General features: G+C 35.5%; 1 protein-coding gene across 3 annotated transcripts; it reads right to left on the bottom strand.

Moving 5' to 3' along the window:
• Window positions 1-2,416: 2,416 nt before the first annotated feature.
• Window positions 2,417-23,163, bottom strand: LOC140891447 (nuclear transcription factor Y subunit A-9-like). 3 transcript variants are annotated; one of them, XM_073299940.1, is made up of 9 exons: window positions 23,024-23,133; window positions 13,864-14,166; window positions 6,672-6,838; window positions 4,952-5,011; window positions 4,734-4,865; window positions 3,962-4,071; window positions 3,805-3,870; window positions 3,197-3,364; window positions 2,417-3,080 (listed from the first exon to the last, which is right to left on the bottom strand). In XM_073299940.1, exons 5-9 carry the CDS (start codon window positions 4,777-4,779, stop codon window positions 2,727-2,729), a joined length of 744 nt encoding a protein of 247 aa, XP_073156041.1. In that variant the 5' UTR covers window positions 4,780-4,865; window positions 4,952-5,011; window positions 6,672-6,838; window positions 13,864-14,166; window positions 23,024-23,133; the 3' UTR covers window positions 2,417-2,726. The 3 variants fall into 3 exon arrangements, with proteins under 3 accessions (XP_073156041.1, XP_073156039.1, XP_073156040.1); XM_073299938.1 differs by lacking the exon at window positions 13,864-14,166 and having other exon boundaries at window positions 23,024-23,163; XM_073299939.1 differs by lacking the exon at window positions 13,864-14,166 and having other exon boundaries at window positions 6,672-6,856; window positions 23,024-23,140.
• Between the last annotated feature and the right edge of the window lie 320 nt (window positions 23,164-23,483).

Raw genomic sequence — 23,483 nt, 5'->3', positions numbered from 1 at the left:
TTAATTATTTATGTGGTAGCCCAGTTTCATTTTACAAGATTAAGTTATTTAAACATGTTAGAAAATGACATATAATTTTAAAAGTGAAAAAAAAACATGTTTAAGGAGTCATTATTTGAGAAAATAAGTGGAAAATCAGCTTCGGAACGTCCGAAAATGGTAGGGAGGGTATCGGGGGTCCCAAACCAGTTCGGAAGCACCCAAAACAATTCGGAAGGAGTGAACAGTTCGGTGCTTCCGAACTCGACTGGAACCAGGTGTCAAGGTGAATTGGACAAGTTGCAAATCGGAGCTTTCGATCCCAGTGCGGAGCTTCCGAACTCACCTACGGCCTGAGGTGTCAAAATTCTCTCTACACGTGGGAATCATGCGCAGATCAGAACCTCCGAACCCAGATCAGAACTTCTGATCCCTGGTCTATAAATATGGGTCCAAACTTCATTTTCAGATGCAAAATTGAGGGGATTTCGAACCATTTGTCCATATTTGAGTGTTTTGGGTTATATTCTCGAGGGTCGGGTACTAGCGAGGTGCTACGGGGCTTGTAGCGGAGCTGTGCTTGGGTCAGGGCCTTCGACATCAGCGGGCTGACGACGGGCGCATGTATAAGTCTAGACTCTGATTAGCTTTTGGGAGTAGCTATTAGCTTAATTATGATTTTTAGAGCATTATTAGTGATGCATTGAAATATTGGCTTGTAGGCTTAGAACCTAGAGTGGTACTTCTAGGACTGCCTTTATAGAGGTACGTAAGTACAGACTGAGATAAATAACTGAAAATACATGTTTATATGTTGCATGATTATTTGTTGCATTATTATTTGTCATGAGATGCATGATATAATGTTCATGATTTGTATGCGTCACTTGCATACCATGTTGAGTCTATTATCCTTTTGAGATATCCAGTTGTTTTAGGGTCGCTCAGCCCTAGGATTGTTTTATTATACGATCGGGTACCGTGTGACACCCACTGGACCGAAGGGGCAGCGTGTGCGGTTTACCCAGGACAGTTCTATGTCCAAGATCGGACTCAGTATGTGTGGCACCCATTGAATCTTCGGAGCTGCGTGCGCATACTGGAGGCGCCTATGTTCTGAGCATGATTTTCTAGATATGATCTCAGTTTATCCAGAACATTCATATTTCATGTTGCATGCATCATATAAACTTGTATATTCGATATTTGCGTACTGAGCGTTAGCGCTCACGTCCCTGCTTTTATCTCGGACACCCCATTCGACGGAGCAGGTTTGTAGGTGGACCAGGAGCGAGATTAGTGGTTGGTCGGTGACCAGGGCTTGGTAGCAAGGGTCACCAGAGTTTTTTTTAGATTAAGATTTTATTCGATATTTATTGTCTTTCGATTGGGTTGTATTATTTGGATTTATTTACCGGTTGTATTCTTCCGGTTCAGGACTTTGTTTTAGTTCTGCAGTTTAACTCTGATTATTTTGTTTAAGTGTAAATGCATGCTTAAGTTTTCTGATAAGTAGGTTATCACGGTGCGGGTCACTACAATTTATAATTTGGTTATTCGGTTAACCGAATTTTTTTGGATGAGAATCGAACCGAATTAACCGATTTAACTGAAATTTTTTTAACATTAAAACCGAATTTCGGAATTAACCAAACCGAATTTTCGAATTCAATCGGTCGGTTAATTTGATTTAACCGAAATAATGCTCACCCCTAATTATTGTCAACTTATCTCACATATATAGATTCACAGAATCGTCTCATGAAGAAACTACTAGTAAAAAACCTATTCCTGTATCTTGACAAACAACATTTTAATAGATCTATAAAAAAATTCGTGAAACTTTCCGGCTATCAAAGTCTAGACTTGTGTTCCCCTCATGAGGCTTTATTCGGTTTTTACTTTTGCAACCAATCATGATTGAAGATTTTGTTTTATATCTCACGATTTTATTCAATATATACGAATGGCAGAATGAAACATTTTAATTGTTTTGTTTTTTTTTAAAAAAAAAACACACACACACAGAAAAGGAAAAGCTTTGATGAAATCAAAGATCTATGGATATACTCGAGACATGTGCAGCAAGAAATGGTATCGATCCAAAATATTTACTAAATCCGTTTCAGATACATAAACTTTTTTACTTTCTCACACATATTACGAAAATCATTTGAAAAATGAAGTTACAAACAAATTTTCTATCTCTGTTTAATTCATTTACGTTTTCCAAGATTTAGCTGATAAGACTCGAGAGTATATTAGTTTTCTCCTAAAAAAAAAGAGTATATTAATTTTAAAAAATGCTACTAAACGTAGAAATTGAGCTATATATCTAAAACAACCTGAAAATGAAATGAAAACTATATAATTGGGACGAACGAAGTAATTTTTACATATAATTTTACCACAAATTTTATCCTTAAACAGCGATGTATTGAATCTATTGATAAATCAGATTCTCGAAATTCAGTCACATGCAGTTCCTAATTAACCATAAAAAAGGCCCCAACACATGTATGTGTTAATTATGACAGGAAATCATAGTTCGAGTTACTTACCAAGCAAATAAAAGAGATTCAGACATAAATCCCAGAAAACAAATCAAGAAACCCGGACAACCGTATTTCAGTACAAAGAGCAACTTTGTGATGTTTTTTTTTATTACCACAAACCTGCTGGAAGAGCTAGAGTTACAAAGCCAAGGATGAATTGCGCGGCCGAAAGAATCTTTGTTCACAGACTCCTTACCGGACAATGGAAGCATAGTGCCGGTTTCCATGATAAACTAGGCCACTGCCACCAGCACCTTGCATGGAAACCGGCACATGGCTTGGTATGCTTGAAAACGGACTTTCTGCTTGTGAAACGCTCATCCGATCAGAGACAGGAGGAAAGTTTCTCTTGTTAGCTTCAAATAAACGAGAATCCCCTTCCAGAAACTCTCCATTCTGATTGAAATGAAGCGAGTCCTGAGTGTTCTGAGAGCTGGGAGCGGGCTGGGTGCTCGACTGCTGAGGCTTTTTTGTGCTGAGGAAACGTCCACCAGAGCCACGGACTCGTTTTAGTGCATGCACATGGCGAGACTCGTGCAGATATGGCTGCATTTGATTCATCAATAGTAAGCATTAAGTTTCATTTCTGCGAAGGGAAGTAAGCTTGCTGTTCTTAGTAAGCTTGCTGATCTTATTCAGCAGTGTTGATGAGTAGAACGTACTTTCCTCATTTTGACGATTTTGTTTTGAGCCTCGAGTTTTGCACGGATCTGTCGCCTTCGAAGTATTCCATGATATTGTTTAGCATTGACGTATATGGGGCCATCCTCAGAAAGATTAACAGGCAATGGAACTCGACCAGAGGTTGCCCCAGCAAGGTGTGGCTGAATCTGTCAATTGTTTCAGAATTATTTCATACGAAAGAGCACAAAATCCAAAAGTAACATTTAAACTTTAAGTAAACGACGAGACCAAGAATGAGTCCGGACATAAAGGAAAATCGGATTTATGTTTGAATACAAGACTTAAATCACTTTTAATTTTTATGAAGATGAAGTGAAAATAGCTATATGTTTGAATATATCAGTCAAAAAAGAATTTTTTTAAAAATATGTTGAAATAGAAATCCTAAATGCTATATTTTTCAGTTTCGTGATATTTGATTTTTATAATGTCTTTAAAAATTGAAAAAGCCAAAATAAGCATCAATGTTAAGAACAAATGTACCCTTCATATAACAAGTTAACAACCACAACAATTTGATGAAATAATTTCAAGATTGAAGAATTTTTTTAGTGACGAAATTACTAAGAAGTGAAAGGTCACTCACCATAGTATGAGGGCTATAGGCGGTAAAGAGGCCACCGAGGTAAGGATCAGGACAACAATACGGAATCTGGACCAGAATTGGTGCAGAGGCAGTCTGATTAATCATAATTGGTTATCGAACTAGAAATACGAAGCAAAGGTATGAGATGGCATCTTACCATTGGTTGATTTATATCTACTTGAGAAGTGTTGGTGGAAAAGTTGGGATCACACAGAAACAACGCAGGCTTCACATAATTTCCTTGCTTCTCATAGCTTTCATCATGTGCTGAATCAAATGATTGGTAAAGATGTTTCATTGATCATGAAAGAACAAACAAGAAAGCCATCAAGAATTTAACAAAAGTTTTACGAGGCAATATGTGCACGTCCAAATCCTTGGTAAAGAAGTCAAATGGCAAACAGAAACATATGGCTTTTACACAGGGGAAGCCAAGACCTGAGGGTAAGTGGAGTCAAAGTTTCAAAATTTTCAATTTATTGGCAGGTCGCAAAAGCTAAAATGTTATTCATATCTTTAAAAAAAGGATTAGGGGCAGAAGAAAAAGAATATTTGAAAGTTGAGAGGAGTCACGTGACCTGCCCTCAAACAATAATACTCGCACCATCCGTGTCTTTGCTTACGTGTTATCGATTTATTTACCTCACAAAACGTGAGGCACCATTATAAAAAATCCCAAACCACACAATCATCAACTCATGACACAAACAAGGTGCTTTCAATTAATAAAACAATCCACAGGAGATCGTAACCACGAAAAAAAATGTATACAACAGCAAACTCTAGAGAAAACGTGGTGGCGTGAGTCATACCACCACCAACCAATAGCAAAGAAGAAGTGAAAAAAAATTGACCTGACCCCAAGAATAACAGAGTAAAAATGAAAATAAATAAAAGAAGGATAATAGAATAGCTCGAGGTATTGTTACTGGAGTCCGATGAAGCCGAGTGATCTTGAGAACTTGTCTTTTCCATGGCAGATGGAGTTCAGGTAGAGTGCTCGTATTAACGAAGGTTTTCAGTCACCGTATGGAAGAGGGAGCAATATTTTGTTGCAAATTCTGTCAAGAATAGGAATTAATAATGAATTGTGGCATCAAAATTGAAGGTTTCCGACACTTTTCTTGGATGAGTATTGAAGACCTACATGAATTACTTGATGAAGTAGCTAATCTCCAATCCATAATCCATATGATCTTTGCTTTAGCTGCTTGAAATAAAGAGAACGTGAGAAAGCTTGGTCAACTGAATCAGTCATCTCATATAATACAGTGGCAAACAAGTGCAGATTTCGTAACATGCGTCATGTAACGAGAAATCACATCGTACATCTATGAAAACAAAAAAAGGTTGCACCAGTGCAGAAAAGATTCAAGAATCAGGAGTTTCCTCCATGTAATGCTACAGATCCATTAGCGTTCATTGACACAATAGTTTTGTAAGAAATGTTAGTATTATATGTAATACGCCCTTCCCCTACAAAAATATCACCATCCTAGTTCTGTTCGGCCTGATGGTCGCAACTTTATCATGTTTAAATTCACATTAATGATTATCGCCCCAAGACTACAGAAAAGAGGACTCTAATCAATAGGACCTTCAACATAACCACGTAAATTAAATAGACGATATTATAGGTTAAATCCAAAACCATTTCAATTTGAATAAAATTCATTCAACAATGCAATAAATCGATTCTGTACGGAAGTAGGTTAACTTTCTATGTACTAGGTTGGTATGCACTTAATTGAAGTGGTCACCAAACAAGAACTAATTACCAACTCAAATGGTCCCCCTCTCTAGCATTTAAATGGGTTAATATGAGAAACACTGCTGGCAAAAAAAATAGTAATAACATCAACATGCAAAATATACTAAGCATCTCACAAGATCCTGAATATTAAAAAAAAAGTGGCCGAACTCAAACCAAACTTTGTGAATAAAAATTTAAAAAAATTACATGGCAAATGTGATATGTGTGATATAGAACTATTTGTCGAGCTTTTCACGAAAATTGGTTTTACTATTGAAATGCAACAAATGTAAGTACTTGGGTTGAAAATTTTAGATTCGAAATATTACATAACAAACACACAAACTCTCTAAAATCCAAGAACACCCTGTACAACCAAAAGAAAGAAGAAATCAAACATATTTAATGAAACAAAAATTTCTCAAAATAGAACCAAATAAGCACATGAATGGACAACACGCAAAATCCCCTCTAAAATAACTTCAGATGAAATGCTGAAGCGAAATCGCCCTCTGAAATAATTTCAGAAGGATCCAGTAGTGCTTAAAAGCAGAATAATAAGCCTGTGAACCATAAAAAGTTCTCAATTTAAACTTCTATTCATTCTCTCTCACAACATGTCACTCCATCATCTCAAAATGGGCATGCATCCAATTATTAACAATCAATGCTTCAATTATTTATGAGAAATCAAAACCCAGACTCCCAGAGCCCATTTTGCGCCCACAAAGCAAATCCCAGAAAGCAAAGCACCAACTTTGTACTTAAACCAAGCAAACAAAGTGAAAAACACCATCCATATCACCCCAATTCCACATGCATTCAAGAATCCCCATCCAAACACACACACCATAAACCCATAAAACCATTACATTCATATGATCCATACATGTGCACACAACTTTCAGAACCATTAAAATGATCCAAAGTATCCCACAAACACAATAAACCCTTCATAAAGCTGGCAACTTTGACATGAGAAAAAACGACAAAAACCAAGAACATTTCTCTATCCACATGTAAAAACTTGCCAAAGGATACACAAACACACACACACACAGATACATATGTAATATTATTGGGCAGTGAAAGGGAAATGAGAGAAAAGGGGGACCTTGGGGATCTGCTGACAGAACTTGAAGGCACTAAGAACACAACTGTTGGGATGAAATTGGGCATGTCCCCTCTTCTTCAAACGCCTCTCAAACTATTCAATTTTCCAATAAAGATTCCGCTTTTGTTCAGTGGCTCCCTCTCTCCCGTTCTTGGCAGTGTCTTCTCCTGTTAAAGTAGTAAATTCTACAATAAAGAAATGGAGTCGGATACAAAAAATATATTGATAATAAATACATACATAACACAACTGCCCATCTGCATCATTAATGGCATCATAATATAATAATAATATTATGTTAAACTTTTGGTTTTTTTTTTTGAGAAAATTAAACTTTTGGTTTTTGGGTCGTCCTGTTCTTCCGAGTTGGACCCACGATTATTATTGTTATTGCATATTGTAAATATTATATCACTCTTAAAGAGAAAAAAGACGAATAAAAAAAAACTTAGACCTTGATTAAATATATCTACTTGAATTTTTTTTAAAAAAAAAATCGAACATACAAACTTTATTTAAATAAGCATCTTTGAAACAAATATTTATTACCCAAAAAAATGTATTATTTCTCTGCGCGTATTCAAAAGTCGTCAGCATATAATTAAGTTCATTTTCTATAATTCATTTTATGGTTAGTTGAGTAAAAATCATGTTAAATTTATAATATTGTGTGTGTTTAGTGTAGGTATATCCTTTTTTAAAAAAAATATTATTATTAGAACGATAAATGAGATCTTATTTGTGCAGACACCGCCTCAATGCATATTTTAAGAGTTGATATTTATCAATACATGTGTGGTCTACTATTTTTTCAGTAGACCCTATAAATATTGATAAATGTATACTGTGATAATTCAAGTGCAATTGATATATCAAAAAATCCAAAAATGTCTCAATGCAAATTTAAGGGTTGAATCAAATGTTAAAGAATTATGGTTTTAAGATTGAAACACTCATAGTATACTGTGATAATTCAAGTGCGATTGATATATAAAAAAATCTAGTACAACACTCTCAAACAAAACACATTGACATTAGATATCACTTCATTCGATATTTAGTTGAGAAAGGTATGATCTGTATGGAATTTGTTGGAACTAATAACCAACTAACTGATATATTCACAAAGGAATTCTATTTTGAGAGATTCTTCATCCTTAGAAAATCTCTCAACATGTGCCCACTTTAATCATTCATGGATGTTGTCTCCAAGTGTTGACAACACGTAAGGACAACATCAAGCATGCATATGCATTTTTAGGACTACAGACATTCTACATTCTCATTATGTCCTATGTTTTGCACTGTTTGTTAACATTTACAGCATGCTTTAGTGTTCTGCAAAACGTATTTTATAAAACACTTGTCATGATATTTTGCTCTAACTAAACCACAAAGTAGTTGAAGGATGTTCGTTAATTTCATGATTTTGTCTCATGTGAAAATTTTCGTAAATTTAGAGTCTAGTTGGATACAATGTCACTGACTAATTTGTCATGGAAATCAAACTCAAAGAAAAATCAAAAGAAAATTGGAAAAGACTACCTAAATGAGTTCAAAGAAGACTGTTCTTTTAGTGTGCGGCTATCACTTCTGAAATAAAAATTAATGACTCATGTCTCTGTAAGTATGAAAAATTCATCAAAATATTTTTAAGACTACAGTGTTGGTGGAAGATGTTGCCAACACCAGTGCTTAACACGTACTTTGCACACACATTATATGCATTTTAATCTTGATCTAATTACATTACATTCTCTTTAAGACATAAATTATGTCATGCATCTATCATAAATTATGAATATATTTGGCTCAGGGTTAGAGGTTCGTAAATAAACAAAATTGAAAAAAATGCCCAACTAGCTAAAAATTGAACTGATTTATGATTGACAATATTTTAGTGGTTTTGAATTGAAGTAAAGTTATTTATGAGATGATATTGAAGTTGATCTTGAGAGTGATATCATCGGATAATTTCCATAATTAATAAGGGTTTTATTTCCAATTTTTGAAAGAGTTACCCGTTGATAGTGTTTACCGCAGGTGTCTGTTAGGAAGGTGAAGAGGTGATTGCGGGTGATTGTGTCACTGTTTAACAGCTATTCACTTATATATTGTGCATAATTTTGGTTGTCATTCCACCGCTTTATTTTGTTACTCATCGTCTCCATCCTTTCCCGAATTCCCGACAAAATTTACTTGTTTCGATCACTCATGAATTCTCTAAAAATGACAGGAAAGGGTTTTGATTCCCACGACATTCGTTCGGAGATGGGTCATCAAGAGGAAGAAACATCACCTGTAGTTCCCTCTCCAAACCCTTCTCTCGCGATTGTCCCAACCAATGAACAGAGCCGTTAAAATGGGTCGGGCTCGTCGGGCCAGCCCGCCCCGTCATGAAAAATTGGCGGGTTGGGTTAAGGTTTTACTAGCCCGTTTAGAGGCGGGCCTAAACGAGCCGCGGGTTGAGGTGGGGAGGGCCGGCCCGCCAGTAAAATATCTATTTATATTATTCATATTGTTTGAAAATGTGATTTTTTTTATCCAAAATATAATATTTAACATCAAAATTTTATATGATTTGTTTAGTTGTGACATTTATTATTTGTTATTGTGTAACATTGTTGATATATTTTTTTCAATCTTAAATAATAATTTTGTTTTTTTTATTTTTTTAAAATTTAGCGGGTTGGCCCGCCTAGCCCGCAACCCACGGCGGGGGTGGATAAGAATTATCATATAGATAAAATATCAATATTTATTTTCCACGTCATTAATCTTCGCCGCCTAGTCATATTTTTCCGGCCAAATTATTAAATTCGGCAAAAATAGGACTAAAATAGCAAAAGATACAAAAATACAGGACGTTGACCCTAATTTGACAAATTAAAGGACTAAATCCCAAAATGATCAAAGTTAACGGACCAAAATGATTATTTTCCCTTATAATATTGTGTGTGTTTAGTGTACGTATATCTTTTTTTTAATATTATTATTAGAACGATAAGTGAGATCCTATCTGTATAGACACTGTCTCAATGCATATTTAAGAGTTGATATTTATCAATACATGTGAGTCTATTATTTTTCAGTAGACCCTAAAAATATTGATAAATGTATACGAGTATCATGTGTAGTACTAGATTTAACCATAAGTTGTGCAAGCCTTTGATTACAGTCTGTATCTCTTTTGAACTGGCCTGCAGTTAAAGAAATTTCGTTGATATCTCATTCGAACTTTTGGTCTAGACTGGACTGGTTTCTTCCATGACCAGGTGAAACTTGACTTATTACTTTTATCAATTCCATGTGGTCCTGAATTAAACCGAATCTTTCCATAATTCAAGTGCGATTGATATATCAAAAAACTCAACACTGCCTCAATGCAAATTTAAGGATTGAATCAAATGTTAAAGGATTATGGTCTTAAGATTGAAACAACCATAGTATACTGTGATAATTCAAGTGCGATTGATATATCAAAAAATCTAGTACAACATTCTCGAACAAAAAACATTGACATTAGAGATCACTTCATTCGATATTTAGTTGAGAAAGGTATGATCCGTATGGAATTTGTTGGAACTAATAACCAACTGGCTGATATATTCACAAAGACATTAGATTTTGAAAGATTCTCTAGCCTTAGGAAATCTCTCAACATGTGCTCACTTTAATCATTCATGGATGTTGTCCCCAAGTGTTGACAACACGTAAGGACAACACCAAGCATGCATATGCATTTTTAGGACTATAGGCATTCTTCATTCTCATTATGTCCTATGTTTTGCATTGTTTGTTACATTAACCAGCATGCTTTAGTGTTCTGCAAAACGTATTTTATAAAACACTTGCCATGATATTTTGCTCTAATTAAACTACAAAGTAGTTGAGATGTTCGTGTATTCCATGATATTGTCCCATGTGAAAAGTTGTTTCGCAAATTTAGAGAATAGTTTGATACAATTTCATTGACTAATTTTTCATGGAATTCAAACTCAAAGAAAAATCAGAAGAAAATTGGAAAAGGCTACCTAAAGGAGTCCGAAGAAGACTATTTTTTTAGTGTGCGGCTACCACTTCTGAAATAAAAATTAATGACTCATGGCTCTGTAAGTTTGAAAAATTCATCAAAATATTTTTAAGACTACAGTGTTGGTGGAAGATGTTGCCAACATCAGTGCTTAACACGTACCTTGCACACACATTACATGCATTTTATTCTTGATCTAATTACATTACATTCTCTTTAAGACATAAATTATGTCATGCATCTACCATAAATTGTGAATATATTTGGCACAGGGTTAGAGATTCGTAAATAAACAAAATTGGAAAAATGTCCAACTAGCTAAAAATTGAACTGATTTATGATTGATAATGTTTTAGTGTGTTAAATTGAAGTGGAGTTATTTATGAGATGATATTAAAGTTGATATTGAGAGTGATATCATCGGGTAATTGCCATAATTAATAAGGGTTTTATTTCCAATTTTTGAAAGAGTTAACCATTGGTAGTGTTTACCGCAGGTGTCTGCTAGGAAGGTGAAGAGGTGATTGCGGGTGATTGTGTCACTTTTTAATAGCTATTCACTTATATATTGTGCATAATTTTGGTTGTCATTCCATCGCTTTATTTTGTTACTCATCGTCTCCATACTTTTCCCGAATTCCATGCAAACTTTACTTTTTTTGATCACTCACAAATTCTCTAAAAATGACAGGAAAGAGTTTTGATTCCCACGACATTCGTTCGGAGATGGGTCATCAAGAGGAAGAAACATCACCTGATGCTCCCTCTCCTAACCCTTCTGTTAGGATCGAAATACGTGTGTACCGGGGGGGGGGGGGGGGGGGGGTTGAATACACAATAAAAAATATTTTATAGATATAATAGCTCGTTCTTGAAATATTCAAAAATAAACCGAGCACCGATGAATTATATTGAGTTTGGTTTTCAAACCAAGTGGAATATACTCGAAGTAATCTTTCGTAGAAACCGAATAAACATTTTACAAATCGTTTGAAAGCATGCAAGTTGAAATAATAAAAACAGTTTGGTTGAAACATTTTATCAAACACTTTGTATGCAATATTTTGGTGTATAAAAAATACATAAAATGCTTCAACAATGCATACTAAAAATAGTGGCAATAAGAAAGTAAATGCGATAAATAAATAGACATGAATTTGTTTATCGATGTTCGAAGTTCAATCTCTTATGTTACCCCTTCTTCCACCTCGGAAGGATCCACTAGAACCATTTGTACAAATCCAATCCAATTTAGGACTTACCCACTGCCTAAACAAGAACTCCTAGCCACTCTATTGTAGGCCGCAACCTCACAATCCGCATAATATTTAACGTCTCTTATGTCAAGATTACAAATACATTCTTTAATGTCTTTGTGCTAAGACTTTCACTCAACTAATCTTTCAAAGAACATCTCTCGTATGTGTGTGAGTGAGCTCTCTTCAACTCATATACAACGATATTGAACATGGAAGAGTGTTCTATAAATTGGTTTTGTTGTGGAGGATTTAACGTTAAAAGCTCATCTCTTCTTCTTGTTCCTCACACCTTGGGCTTGCTCTCATTCTTGCTTCTTTTGCTTTTATATATAATCTGCCCATGCTTTTAATCCCCATCCTCTGCTCTTGTTTTGTTTTTAAAGTGTTGTATTTATATCTCCAAGAATGATATGAACGTTAGATTCAAGATTATGACCGTTGGAGAAGTTTCTAGACGCTTTCTAATGTTGAAACAGTCATATTTGAGTTGTTGGAATTTCTCTCAACTTGAGCTGATTTCACTTCATCAGGCTGGTTAATTGATCTGGTCAGATTGATCTGGTCTGGTATGAATTTGATCTGGTCTGGTCGAACTTTGATCTGGTCTGGTTCGATTGATCTGATCTGGTTCATAGTTGATCTGGTTGATCTGGTCTAGTACATATTTGATCTGATCTGTTCACTTTCTTATAGCTCTTGATTCACTGATTTATGGGCAATGTGATGAACATGAAAGTTGTAGCACTTTTTCTTAGCTTTCCACGGAATCAAGAATCGTTTGATTTCAAGTTTGTATATGAAAGATATACTCGAACTACTCAGCTACTCCATAAATTCTGTTCTGCAGAATTTTAGTGCAAAACCCGAGACTTCATCATGCTTTATCAGCTTCTTACACTCCGATTCACACTGAGATGTTGAATATGGTTTGTATATCATTCTCTTAGCTTTGTAACGCATACTGAATCATCCCATTTTGATAAGTGAGCGGTAAGATATAGCCAAAATACCAGAGCTGGTAATGTTTGATCCGGTTACTGTAGCATTGATCTGATTTGCATCCAACTCGATGTTGCGACCAACTTTTCGCCTAGATAACATCCAAACTAACTGATCTGGTCTGAAATATGACTTGTATATATTTGAGTAAGCTTTCCAACCGCTTTGGCCTCAAGTAATTTGGATCACCGAGCTATGAGATATGTTTGATTTAATCAAATGCGCCAGCTTGAGTACCTTGAGTTCCAGCTCAAAAACTTCCAACTTTGATCTACCAACTACACACTTGACTAAACATGTTATAAACACAATAACAAGTTTTGTTATCATCAAAATCAATATTGCATGTGTTTCACAACCTAACAATTTCTCCTTTTTTGATGATCACAAAACTTGGATAAAAATATGAACATTAAAACTCAAGTAATGTAAAAGTCGTATTTTTATGCAACATATTTCTCCCTTTTTGTGTGAATAAAAAAGGTATATTTTAAGCACAAAATTTTCTCCCCCTTAAAATATAATTAGCTCTTCCCCAATATTTTTGAAACTTTGAAATTGATAAAAGTAGAGGGATAAATAAACGACATTTTTTTAAAAAAATATTCAATGCACATAAATTTCCAACATAAATAAAACAAATTGACAATTAGCAAGTTTCATCAAGATTGAACCAAATTATCTCAAACTAGCAAGCAACACAAAATCAAGATAGACATATCAACTGAAATATTCATAAAGCATTTAAGCGTCCCTTTAGTCACTAAGCACAATCACATTTGTAAGAAAAATGACTAGACATTATTAATCCAAGACATGCTAGCACAAGTAAAACATCAAGATGACAATCAAACTCAAAAGCTCTCCTAAAGCTAATTTAGAACGAGTGTACCGAGTTTACTTGATGATGTGTGACTGAAATTTGAGCTTTTTTGTCCTTTCTATTGATGAGTGCAACATCCTTGAGCTTCTTGATAAAAACAACAACTCTATGTCCATGCCCAGTTTTCTGCCGCAACACACATGGTCTGAATTCAAAAAATAAACTGCATCTTTTCACGCATGACCAGGCTGCAAATTTTATACCGCTGCGATCCTCTATGAGTATAGTTTCTAATGAAAAAAGCGGTTCATCATTTGGACACTCGAGCAAAGAGTTATGCCATTTTTTCCAAAGTCGCTGCAAGCTGCCAGAAATTCTCAACTATGCATATATGTGTTAGAAAATTTCAAAAACGAAATTTTGAAGATAAAAATTAGTTTTAAATGCTATTTCAAGAAAATCCCGCTCTGATACCAATTTTTAGGATCGAAATACGTGTGTATAGGGAGGATAAATACACAATAAAAAATATTTTAGAGCTATAATAGCTCGTTTTTGAAATGTTCAAAAATGAACCGAGAACCGATGAATTATATCGAGTTTGGTTTTCAAACCAAGCGAAATACACTCGAAATAATCTTTCGTAGAAATCGAATAAACATTTTAGAAATTGTTTGAAAGAATGAAAGTTGAAATAATAAAACAATTTGGTTGAAGCATTTTATCAAACACTTTGTATGCAATATTTTCGTGTATGAAAAACACATAAAATGCTTCAACAATGCATACTAAAAATAGTGGCTGTAAGAAAGTAAATGCGATAAATAAATAGACACGAATTTGTTTACGAATGTTCGGAGATCAATCTCCTACGTCACCCCTTCTTCCACCTCGGAAGGATCCACTAGAAGAGTTTGATTTATACAAACCCAATCCAATTTAGGACTTACCCACTGCCTAAACAAGAACTCCTAGCCACTCGATTTTAGGCCACAACCTCACAATCCGCATAATGTTTAACGTCTCTTATGTCAAGACTACAAACACAATCTTTAATGTCTTTGTGCTAAGAATTTCACTCAACTAATCTTTCAAAGAACATCTCTCGTATGTGTGTGAGTGAGCTCTCTTCAACTCATATACAAAGTTATTGAACATGGAAGAGTGTTCTATAAAGTGGGTTTGGTGTGGAGGATTTAACGTTGAAAGTTCATCTCCTCTTCTTGTTCCTCACAGATTGGGCTTTCTCTCATTCTAGCTTCTTTGCTTCTATAATCTGCCCATGCTTTAAATCACCATACTCTGCTCTTGTTTTGTCTTCAAAGTGTTGTATTTATATCTCCAAGAATGATATTAACGTTAGATTCAAGAATATGACCGTTGGAGAAGTTTCTAGACACTTTCTAATGTTGAAACAGTCATATTTGAGTAGAGGTGTCAAAACTGGCCAGCGGGGCGGGCCGACCTGCAACCCATCGTAACCCACCATTAGGTGGGGCAGGCCGGCCCGACCCATCTTTTAGGCGGGTTGAGAAAACACCAACCCAACCCACCTATTTTAGGTGGTGGGACGGGCCAACCCGATGGGCTTACGTGTAAATTGGCGGGTTTTTGCGGACCATCGCCCAACCCACAATTAGGCGGGGCGGTGAGGGCCGACCCACCTTTTAGGCGGGTTGGAAAATTGTCAACCCAACCCACCAATTTTGTACGGCAGGGCGGGCCAATCCGACGGGCCTAGCTCATTTTGACACCTCTATATTTGAGTTGATGGAATTTTTCTCAACTTGAGCTGATTTTACTGTTCATCAAGCTGGTTAATTGATTTGGTCAGATCAATCTGGTTTGGTATGAATTTGATCTGGTCTGATCGAACTTTGATCTGGTCTGGTTCATAGTTGATCTGGTTGATCTGGTCTAGTACATATTTGATCTGATCTGTTCACTTGCTTATAGATCTTGATTAACTGATTTCTGGGCAAGGTGATGAACATGAAAGTTGTAGCCATTTGTCTTGGATTTCTACGGAATCAATAATTTCTTGATTTTGAGTTCGTATGTTAAAGATAACAACTCAGCTGCTCTAGAAATTCTGTTCTGCAGAATTTCAGTGCAGAACCCAAGACTTCATTGTGCTTTATCAGCTTCTTACACTCCGATTCAGACTGAGCTGGTTGAAGATGATTTGTAGATCATTCTCTTAGCTTCGTAACTCATACTGAATCATCCCGTTTGGATAATCGAGTTGTAAGATATAACCAAAATACCAGAGCTGTTTATGTTTGATCTAGTTACTGTAGCATTGATCTGATTTGCATCAAACTCGATGTTGCGACCAAATTTTCGCCTAGATAATGTCTGAACTAACTGATCTGGTCTGAAATATGACTTGTAGATATTTGAGTAAGCTTTCCAACCGTTTTGGCCTCAAGTAATTTGGATCGCCGAGCTATGAGATATGTTTGATTTAATCAAATGCGCTAGCTTAAGTACCTTGAGTTTCAGCTCAAAAACTTTCAACTTTGATCTACCAACTACACACTTGACTAAATATGTTATAAAAACAATAACAAGCTTTGTTATTATCAAAATTAAGATTGATTGTGTTTCACAACCCAACACTTTCTCTCGCAATTGTCCCAACCAGTGAATAGAGCCGTCAAAACGGGTCGAACCCGTCGGGCCAGCCCGCCCCGCCATGAAAAATTGACGGGTTGGGTTAGGGTTTTATTGGCCTGTTCGAAGGCGGGCCTAAAATGGCCAACCCAAACGGGCCGCGGGTTGAGGCGGGGCCGGCCGGCCCGCCAGGTTTTTAAAAATTTTTTTTTTAATTTTTTTGAATTATAGACATAAAAACACTTAGTTTTAAATAATGTGATTTTAAAATTTTAAAACTAGTATTTGTAATATTTTTAATATCTTACATTATTATTTTTTATGGTTAAATATATATTTATATTATTCATATTATTTGAAAATATGATTTTTTATTCAAAATATAATAGTTAACATCAAATTTTTATATGATTTGTTTAATTGTGACATTTATTATTTGTTATTGTGTAACATTGTTGATACATTTTTTTCAATCTCAGATAATAATTTTGTTTTTTTAATTTTTTAAAATTTTGGCGGGTTGGCCCGCCTAACCCGCATCCCACGACGGGGCGGGGCAGGGCAGGTTGCGGTATTTATGGTCCATTTGCAGGCGGGCCTAAACAGGCCGCAAGTCGTGGCGGGGCGGGGTGGGGCGGGCTGTCTGACAGCTCTACCAGTGAACAACCTGCACCACTAGAAATCATTGCCCTGGTGAGCCTAGAAATGAAATTAACATCGAAAATCTTCCAGATTTCTAAGTGTTGATCCAAGGGTTCCCAGCACCGGTGATATCACGAAGGTCGAAACGCCAAGCCGGCTACAATCCTGACTTTACTCCTTCAAAGAGATTCCAAGGAAAGGGGGAGTCGTCTCGCCCGTTGCTGAACGACCCAGATTTATCCTCTCGAGATGATTCTGGTGATCAAGACTTTGAGGTTGTGGCTACGCCAAAGAACTCTGGTACTACTGTTGCGGAGTTCGAAGACGAAAGTTCCTCTTCTGATGAGGATGTGATTCCTCCAACTGGTGTGGCTCCAACGATGATGTGCCACTGTTTCTACTGAAGCTGTTGTTGTTGCTGCTACTGCTCCTAGTGAGCTTTCTTTTTCTAATGATGTCGGCTAAGATAGATTAACCGAGGTATCACTAAAACTTCTTCTTGACTTTGAAGGCTCCAAAGATAGACTTTAAAACAACACGCTTGTTGCGTCTACTTAGCCTTGAGGACTCCAAGGATAGCCTTTACAACTTGATCACAACTTTCAAAGATATAACGATCACTATCACGATCACCACACTTATAATTGTTTATACAAGAATATATTTAAAAACACAAGATAAGAATGTTTTGAAAGCTAGTGTAGTTTCTTCAAATGACTTTGAAATGGCCCTTTTTGGTGGTGAAAAATCAAGCTAGTTCGGACCTTCCAAACCTTGTTCGAAACTACTGAGCTTGTGTAATCAAATCCCATAATTTCTGCTTCGGGATTGGATCCTCCGACATTCTCTTTGGATCTACCGATCTGCATAATTCGCTCAAATTCAAAATTCAAATCTGATGTGCTGGCATAGAATTCGGAAACACCGATCCCACTTTGAAGCTTCCGATCTGTCTTCAGAATCAATTAGTCCGCATTTCATTCACTAGATTTATCTTGAGGATCGGACCAAGCGATCTCGTCTTTAGAACTTTCGAACAATGCACCTTGTTGCCTTTGAACTCCTTCAGATGGAATTACTTGAGATTATGTTCGGAGCTTCTGAACGCTGCACTCCGCTGCATCCGAACTGTTTCGGTAAGGCATCAAGAATGATTATGTTCAGAGCTTCCAAACTCAACTGGGAAAAATTTCTTATATCTGCATATTCTTACTTTAAACGATTAACACTAGACCGAGTTTTGTAATCATCAAATACAATTTTTGAGATATTTTAATGCATTAAAAAAATTAATCTCACCCTTGATATTTATATGCAGTTAAGGCGTAACAGTCTCCATTTTTTATTATCACAAAACTTGGTTAAATAAAATAAATAGAACATTAAAAATAAACATGTAGTCAATCATATTGAATAACTCCCCCTCAATACATGATCCATATTTTAATGCATTTATTTTTAACCAAATAATTCTCCCCTTTTTGCGATAATCAAAAAGTATAAACAAAGAAAGAGAGAATAAACACAAAGTGCACAAAATAAAATTTTCATTAATAAATAACAAGACAAATTACATAAAGTGTGAAAAGAAAATACAATAAAAATAGAAACTAAGGGTCGCCATTTCGAGGATGATGCTGGTTGAAGAACTGATTGAACCGTGACTCCAAATGGTCAAACCGCGACTCCAAACGATGAACACGCGAAGATAAATGAGTGAAAGAGGTAGAATTTTCTTCGTGGTTGTGCACCATGGTGCTTTGGATGGTGAGAAGAAAAGACTCAATGCGGTTGAGTTGGTCAGTGAATCGATCAAAGGAAAAGCGGTCCAACGGAGTTGGAGGTACTTCGGGAGAGAAAGATGGAGGTTGTCCAATGTTGATAGGAGGAGAGGATGAAGATGGAAAATCTTGATGAGGAGGGCCGCTGAAAATCCCTTAGATTGGATAGATGGGGGTAAAGAGGAAAAATGAAGAGAAAAATGATCAATGGGGTTGAATCTAGAAAAGACTCGAGTAGGATCATCAACCCAAGGAGAGAAAACTGGATTCCAAGATATTCCCATTTTGGAGATCGAGGTTTGATCAATCGACTCGGAATGAGAGATAGAAGTTATGTCCTCATCATCGAATATAATATCGAAGTGAGTCAAAATTCGATTGATAAAACGAGCAAAAGGAAGACTTACACGTTTTGGATATTTCGCAGTATTATGCATTACTTGCATAATAAAACGAGAAAGGTTGAAAGAACGCTTAGAGATTATATGAAAAAGAACATATAGATTAAGATATTTACAGTTGGAGAGGTCTCCACTACGAGGAATGATGGATGAAGTGATAAGTTTCTGAACGATTTGGAATTCGGGACGAAGAGATTTGAGTTGAAGGCGGTTGTCATCGGCAGTAGGAGTACGACCAAGAATAGCACTCAATGCTACCTCACGATCAAAAGTGGGGTCATTTTGAGGCCAATGTTGGGAGAAGAATTCACTTGGACCATTCCGAGGAAAATCGAGCTCAAAGTTGGCATAGAACTCGTAAATTAGTGATGGAAAGATATAATAAGGAATAGATGGAAGAAAGAAAGATTCCCATTGTTGAGTTTGGAGGTATTGAAGGAGAGGAAGCTGAGCATTTTCAGGGTAGGAGATATCAAGAATACGACGGGTAGAATTGGACGAGTAGGGTAATTGTCAGGTATAGGTCGAGAGATGGCCGGTTGAGTTGGATCATGAGGTTGGGATTCGAGTCGAGGACGAGTGTGTCGACTCGAGCTTCCCGACCTAATATTGCGACGAGGACCCATATGAAGTTGGCAAAAGGCTTAGAAGTATGATTATTTGAGAGGAGTGTTTTGGATTGATTGAAAACGGAAGTGCCGAAGCGTATTACTCTCTAAAATCTAAGAACATCATGTACAACCAAAAGAAAGCAGAAATCAAACATATTTACAGTAACAAAAATTTCTCAAAATAGAACCAAATAAGCACACGAATGGACAACACGCAAAATCCCCACTAAAATAACTTCAGAAGAAATTCTGAATCGAAATCACCCTCTGAAATAATTTCAGAAGGATCCAGTAGTGCTTAAAAGCAGAATAATAAGCCTCTGAACCATAAAAAGTTCTCAATTTAAACTTCTATTATCCTCTCTCTCTCTCTCAAAATGGCACTCCATCATCTCAAAATGGGCATGCATCCAATTATTAACAATCAATGCTTCAATTATTTATGAGAAATCAAAACCCAGACTCCCAGAGCCCATTTTGCGCCCACAAAGCAAATCCCAGAAAGCAAAGTACCAACTTTGTACTTAAACCAAGCAAACAAAGTGAAAAACACCATCCATATCACCCCAATTCCACATGCATTCAAGAATCCCCATCCAAACACACACACCATAAACCCATAAAACCATTACATTCATATGATCCATACATGTGCACACAACTTTCAGAACTATTAAAATGATCCAAAGTATCCCACAAACACAATAAACCCTTCATAAAGCTGGCAACTTTGACATGAGAAAAACGACAAAAACAAAGAACATTTCTCTATCCACATGTAAAAACTTGCCAAAGGATACACAAACACACACACACACACATATGTAATATTATTGGGCAGTGAAAGGGAAATGAGAGAAAATGGGGACCTTGGGGATCTGCTGACAGAACTTGAAGGCACTAAGGCCATCTCCAATGCAACACCAATTTGGTGTATTACACCAAATTGGTGTTGCAATATCTACTCCAACCCAACACTATTTTCAGCGCCAGGTTGGAGTAGCTATTCTTTTTATTTTATTTATTTTTTTTCTTTTTGTTTGTAATTAATTCTTTAAGTATTTAAATAAATAAAATTAAATTCGTAAATTAAATAATAATTTTAAATATTTTAATAAATAAAATAAAATATTTTAAATTTTTTAACATAATTCTTAAAATATATGTAATTAAAAAATTTAATTCATTAATATTTTTATATATAAATTATTATTTTAGATAATACTGATATTTTAATTATTGTGTTTAAAAATATTTTGTGGAATAAATTAATTGTTGTAAATAAAATAATAAAGAATATTCCGAGAATATTCCTTTTAGTGTAGAGTTTAGAGTTAATGGGCTGGAGATGAGTGTTTTATTTGGTGTAGGAATTACACTATTTTAAAGTTAGTGTTACACTAAGATAGCGTAATGGGTTGTAGATGACCTAAGAACACAACTCTTGGGATGAAATTGGACTTCTCCTGTTAAAGTAGTAAATTCTACAATAAAGAAATGGAGTCGGATACAAAAAATATATTGATAATAAATACATACACAACTGCCAATCTGCATCATTAATGGCATCATAATATAATAATAATATTATGTTAAACTTTTGATTTTTGGGTCGTACGATTATTATTATTGTTACTGCATATTGTAAATATTATATCACACGAGTGATGAATTCGGATGGGTCGGATCGTAGAAATTTTTCATAAAAAAAATACCAATCCGAAACCGATCCGAATAAACCCAAAAAATGCCAACCCAAACCCGAACCCGAGCCAACTCGGGTAACTTGAACCAACCCGATGACCTGATTAGTTTTAAATAAACTTCAATTATAAAAGTATAAAACTACATGCTATTTTTATAATTTTTACTTAATAATTATTAAAGCATGAAAATAGTGTGATATTTCAGTTTCACACAAATTTGCCAATAATTGTGTTCTTGTCGAGTCCAGATGAGATGATACGGATGGCAACACGCATTTTAGCCTCGTCCCAATTTAAAATACAATAATACTTGACATCAATACAAAATGAAAAAGGTCTTCAAACAAAAGACTAAAACACCTATACGGATTCTGTTAGACTCGTGCATCATTTACAAGCTTATTACAACATATATTGGCATTTGCAATGATCTATACATTGTAAAAGAGTGATGAAGACACCATATTGTCTTAATCTAATCAATTAGAGTCCATTGGAGTCCCTACTTGATAATATTACGCTAAAACACCTACACGGATTTTGATTGACTTGTGGACCAATAACTAGCTTATTCAAAGCAATTAGAGTGCATTGGATTCCCAACTTAATATTCTTAAGCTAAAACACCTATACGGATTCTGTTAGACTCGTGCATCATTTACAAGCTTATTACAACATATATTGGTATTTTCAATGATCTATACATTGTAAAAGAGTGATGAAGACACCATATTGTCTTAATCTAATCAATTAGAGTCCATTGGAGTCCCTACTTGATAATATTATGCTAAAACACCTATACGGAATTTGATTTACTTGTGGACCAATAACTAGCTTATTCAAACCAATTAGAGTGCATTGGATTCCCAACTTAATATTCTTAAGCTAAAACACCTATACGGATTCTGTTAGACTCGTGCATCATTTACAAGCTTATTACAACATATATTGGCATGTGCAATGATCTATACATTGTAAAAGAGTGATGAAGACATCATATTGTCTTAATCTAATCAATTAGAGTCCATTGGAGTCCCTACTTGATAATATTACGCTAAAACACCTATACGGATTTTGATTGACTTGTGGACCAATAACTAGCTTATTCAAACCAATTAGAGTGCATTGGTTCCAACTTAATATTTTTAAGCTAAAACACCTATACGGATTCTGTTAGACTCGTGCATCATTTACAAGTTAAACCAATTAGAGTGCATTAGATTCTCCATCATTTCAACCCAGACTCGTGAGCGGCAGGTTTAGGGGGCGGCAGTCGACGGAGAGAAGAACTGGTAACAGTAGGAGCAAAAGAGAAATATAACCCAGACTACCAGAGTAAGCTTCAAGAAAATAATCGCAACAACAAAATTAGTGTTTGTCTTTCTTTCAATTTTAACTTAAAAAATTAGGGTTTCAATAATATATTAACAAGCAAATGCTTCCGATTAACAATAACAATAGAAGTAAGAATATTTACATACCTTGATCTCGAAGTTACATAGTACCAGATGAAATATTTACAGGCGATTTGTCGTAAATAGAGCGAGACGATAGTGCGAAGGAAGAGGCGAAAAGCAGATGAACTATCGAGGAGGAATTGAGGAAATGAGGATTGGGTCAGTCATGTATTTTATTATTAATTATTAATTAGTTAATCAATTATGTGGACCGGTATATATATATATATTAAGAATCGGTTGGGTGGGTCGGGTGACCTGATTTTTAATTTATGTTAATTTGGGTCAACCCGAACCCAAACCAACCCAATAAAAAAATTTTGGGTCAGCCATCGAGTCAGATCCGTTTTGACCCAAACCCGTAAAAACTCAACTCTAACTTGATTTTTTTCAGGTCGGGTTTAATTTTGACACCCCTTAAAGACGATTATAAAAAAACTTTGACATTGATTAAACGACAAGTGATCAATAAATCCCTATTTTC

Source organism: Henckelia pumila, chromosome 3, assembly GCF_033568475.1.
Source record: "Henckelia pumila isolate YLH828 chromosome 3, ASM3356847v2, whole genome shotgun sequence".
In the NCBI taxonomy this organism is placed as follows: Eukaryota; Viridiplantae; Streptophyta; class Magnoliopsida; order Lamiales; family Gesneriaceae; genus Henckelia; species Henckelia pumila.
The sequence above is the reverse complement of the archived record's forward strand: the minus strand, read 5'-3'. Positions and strand labels throughout refer to the sequence as shown.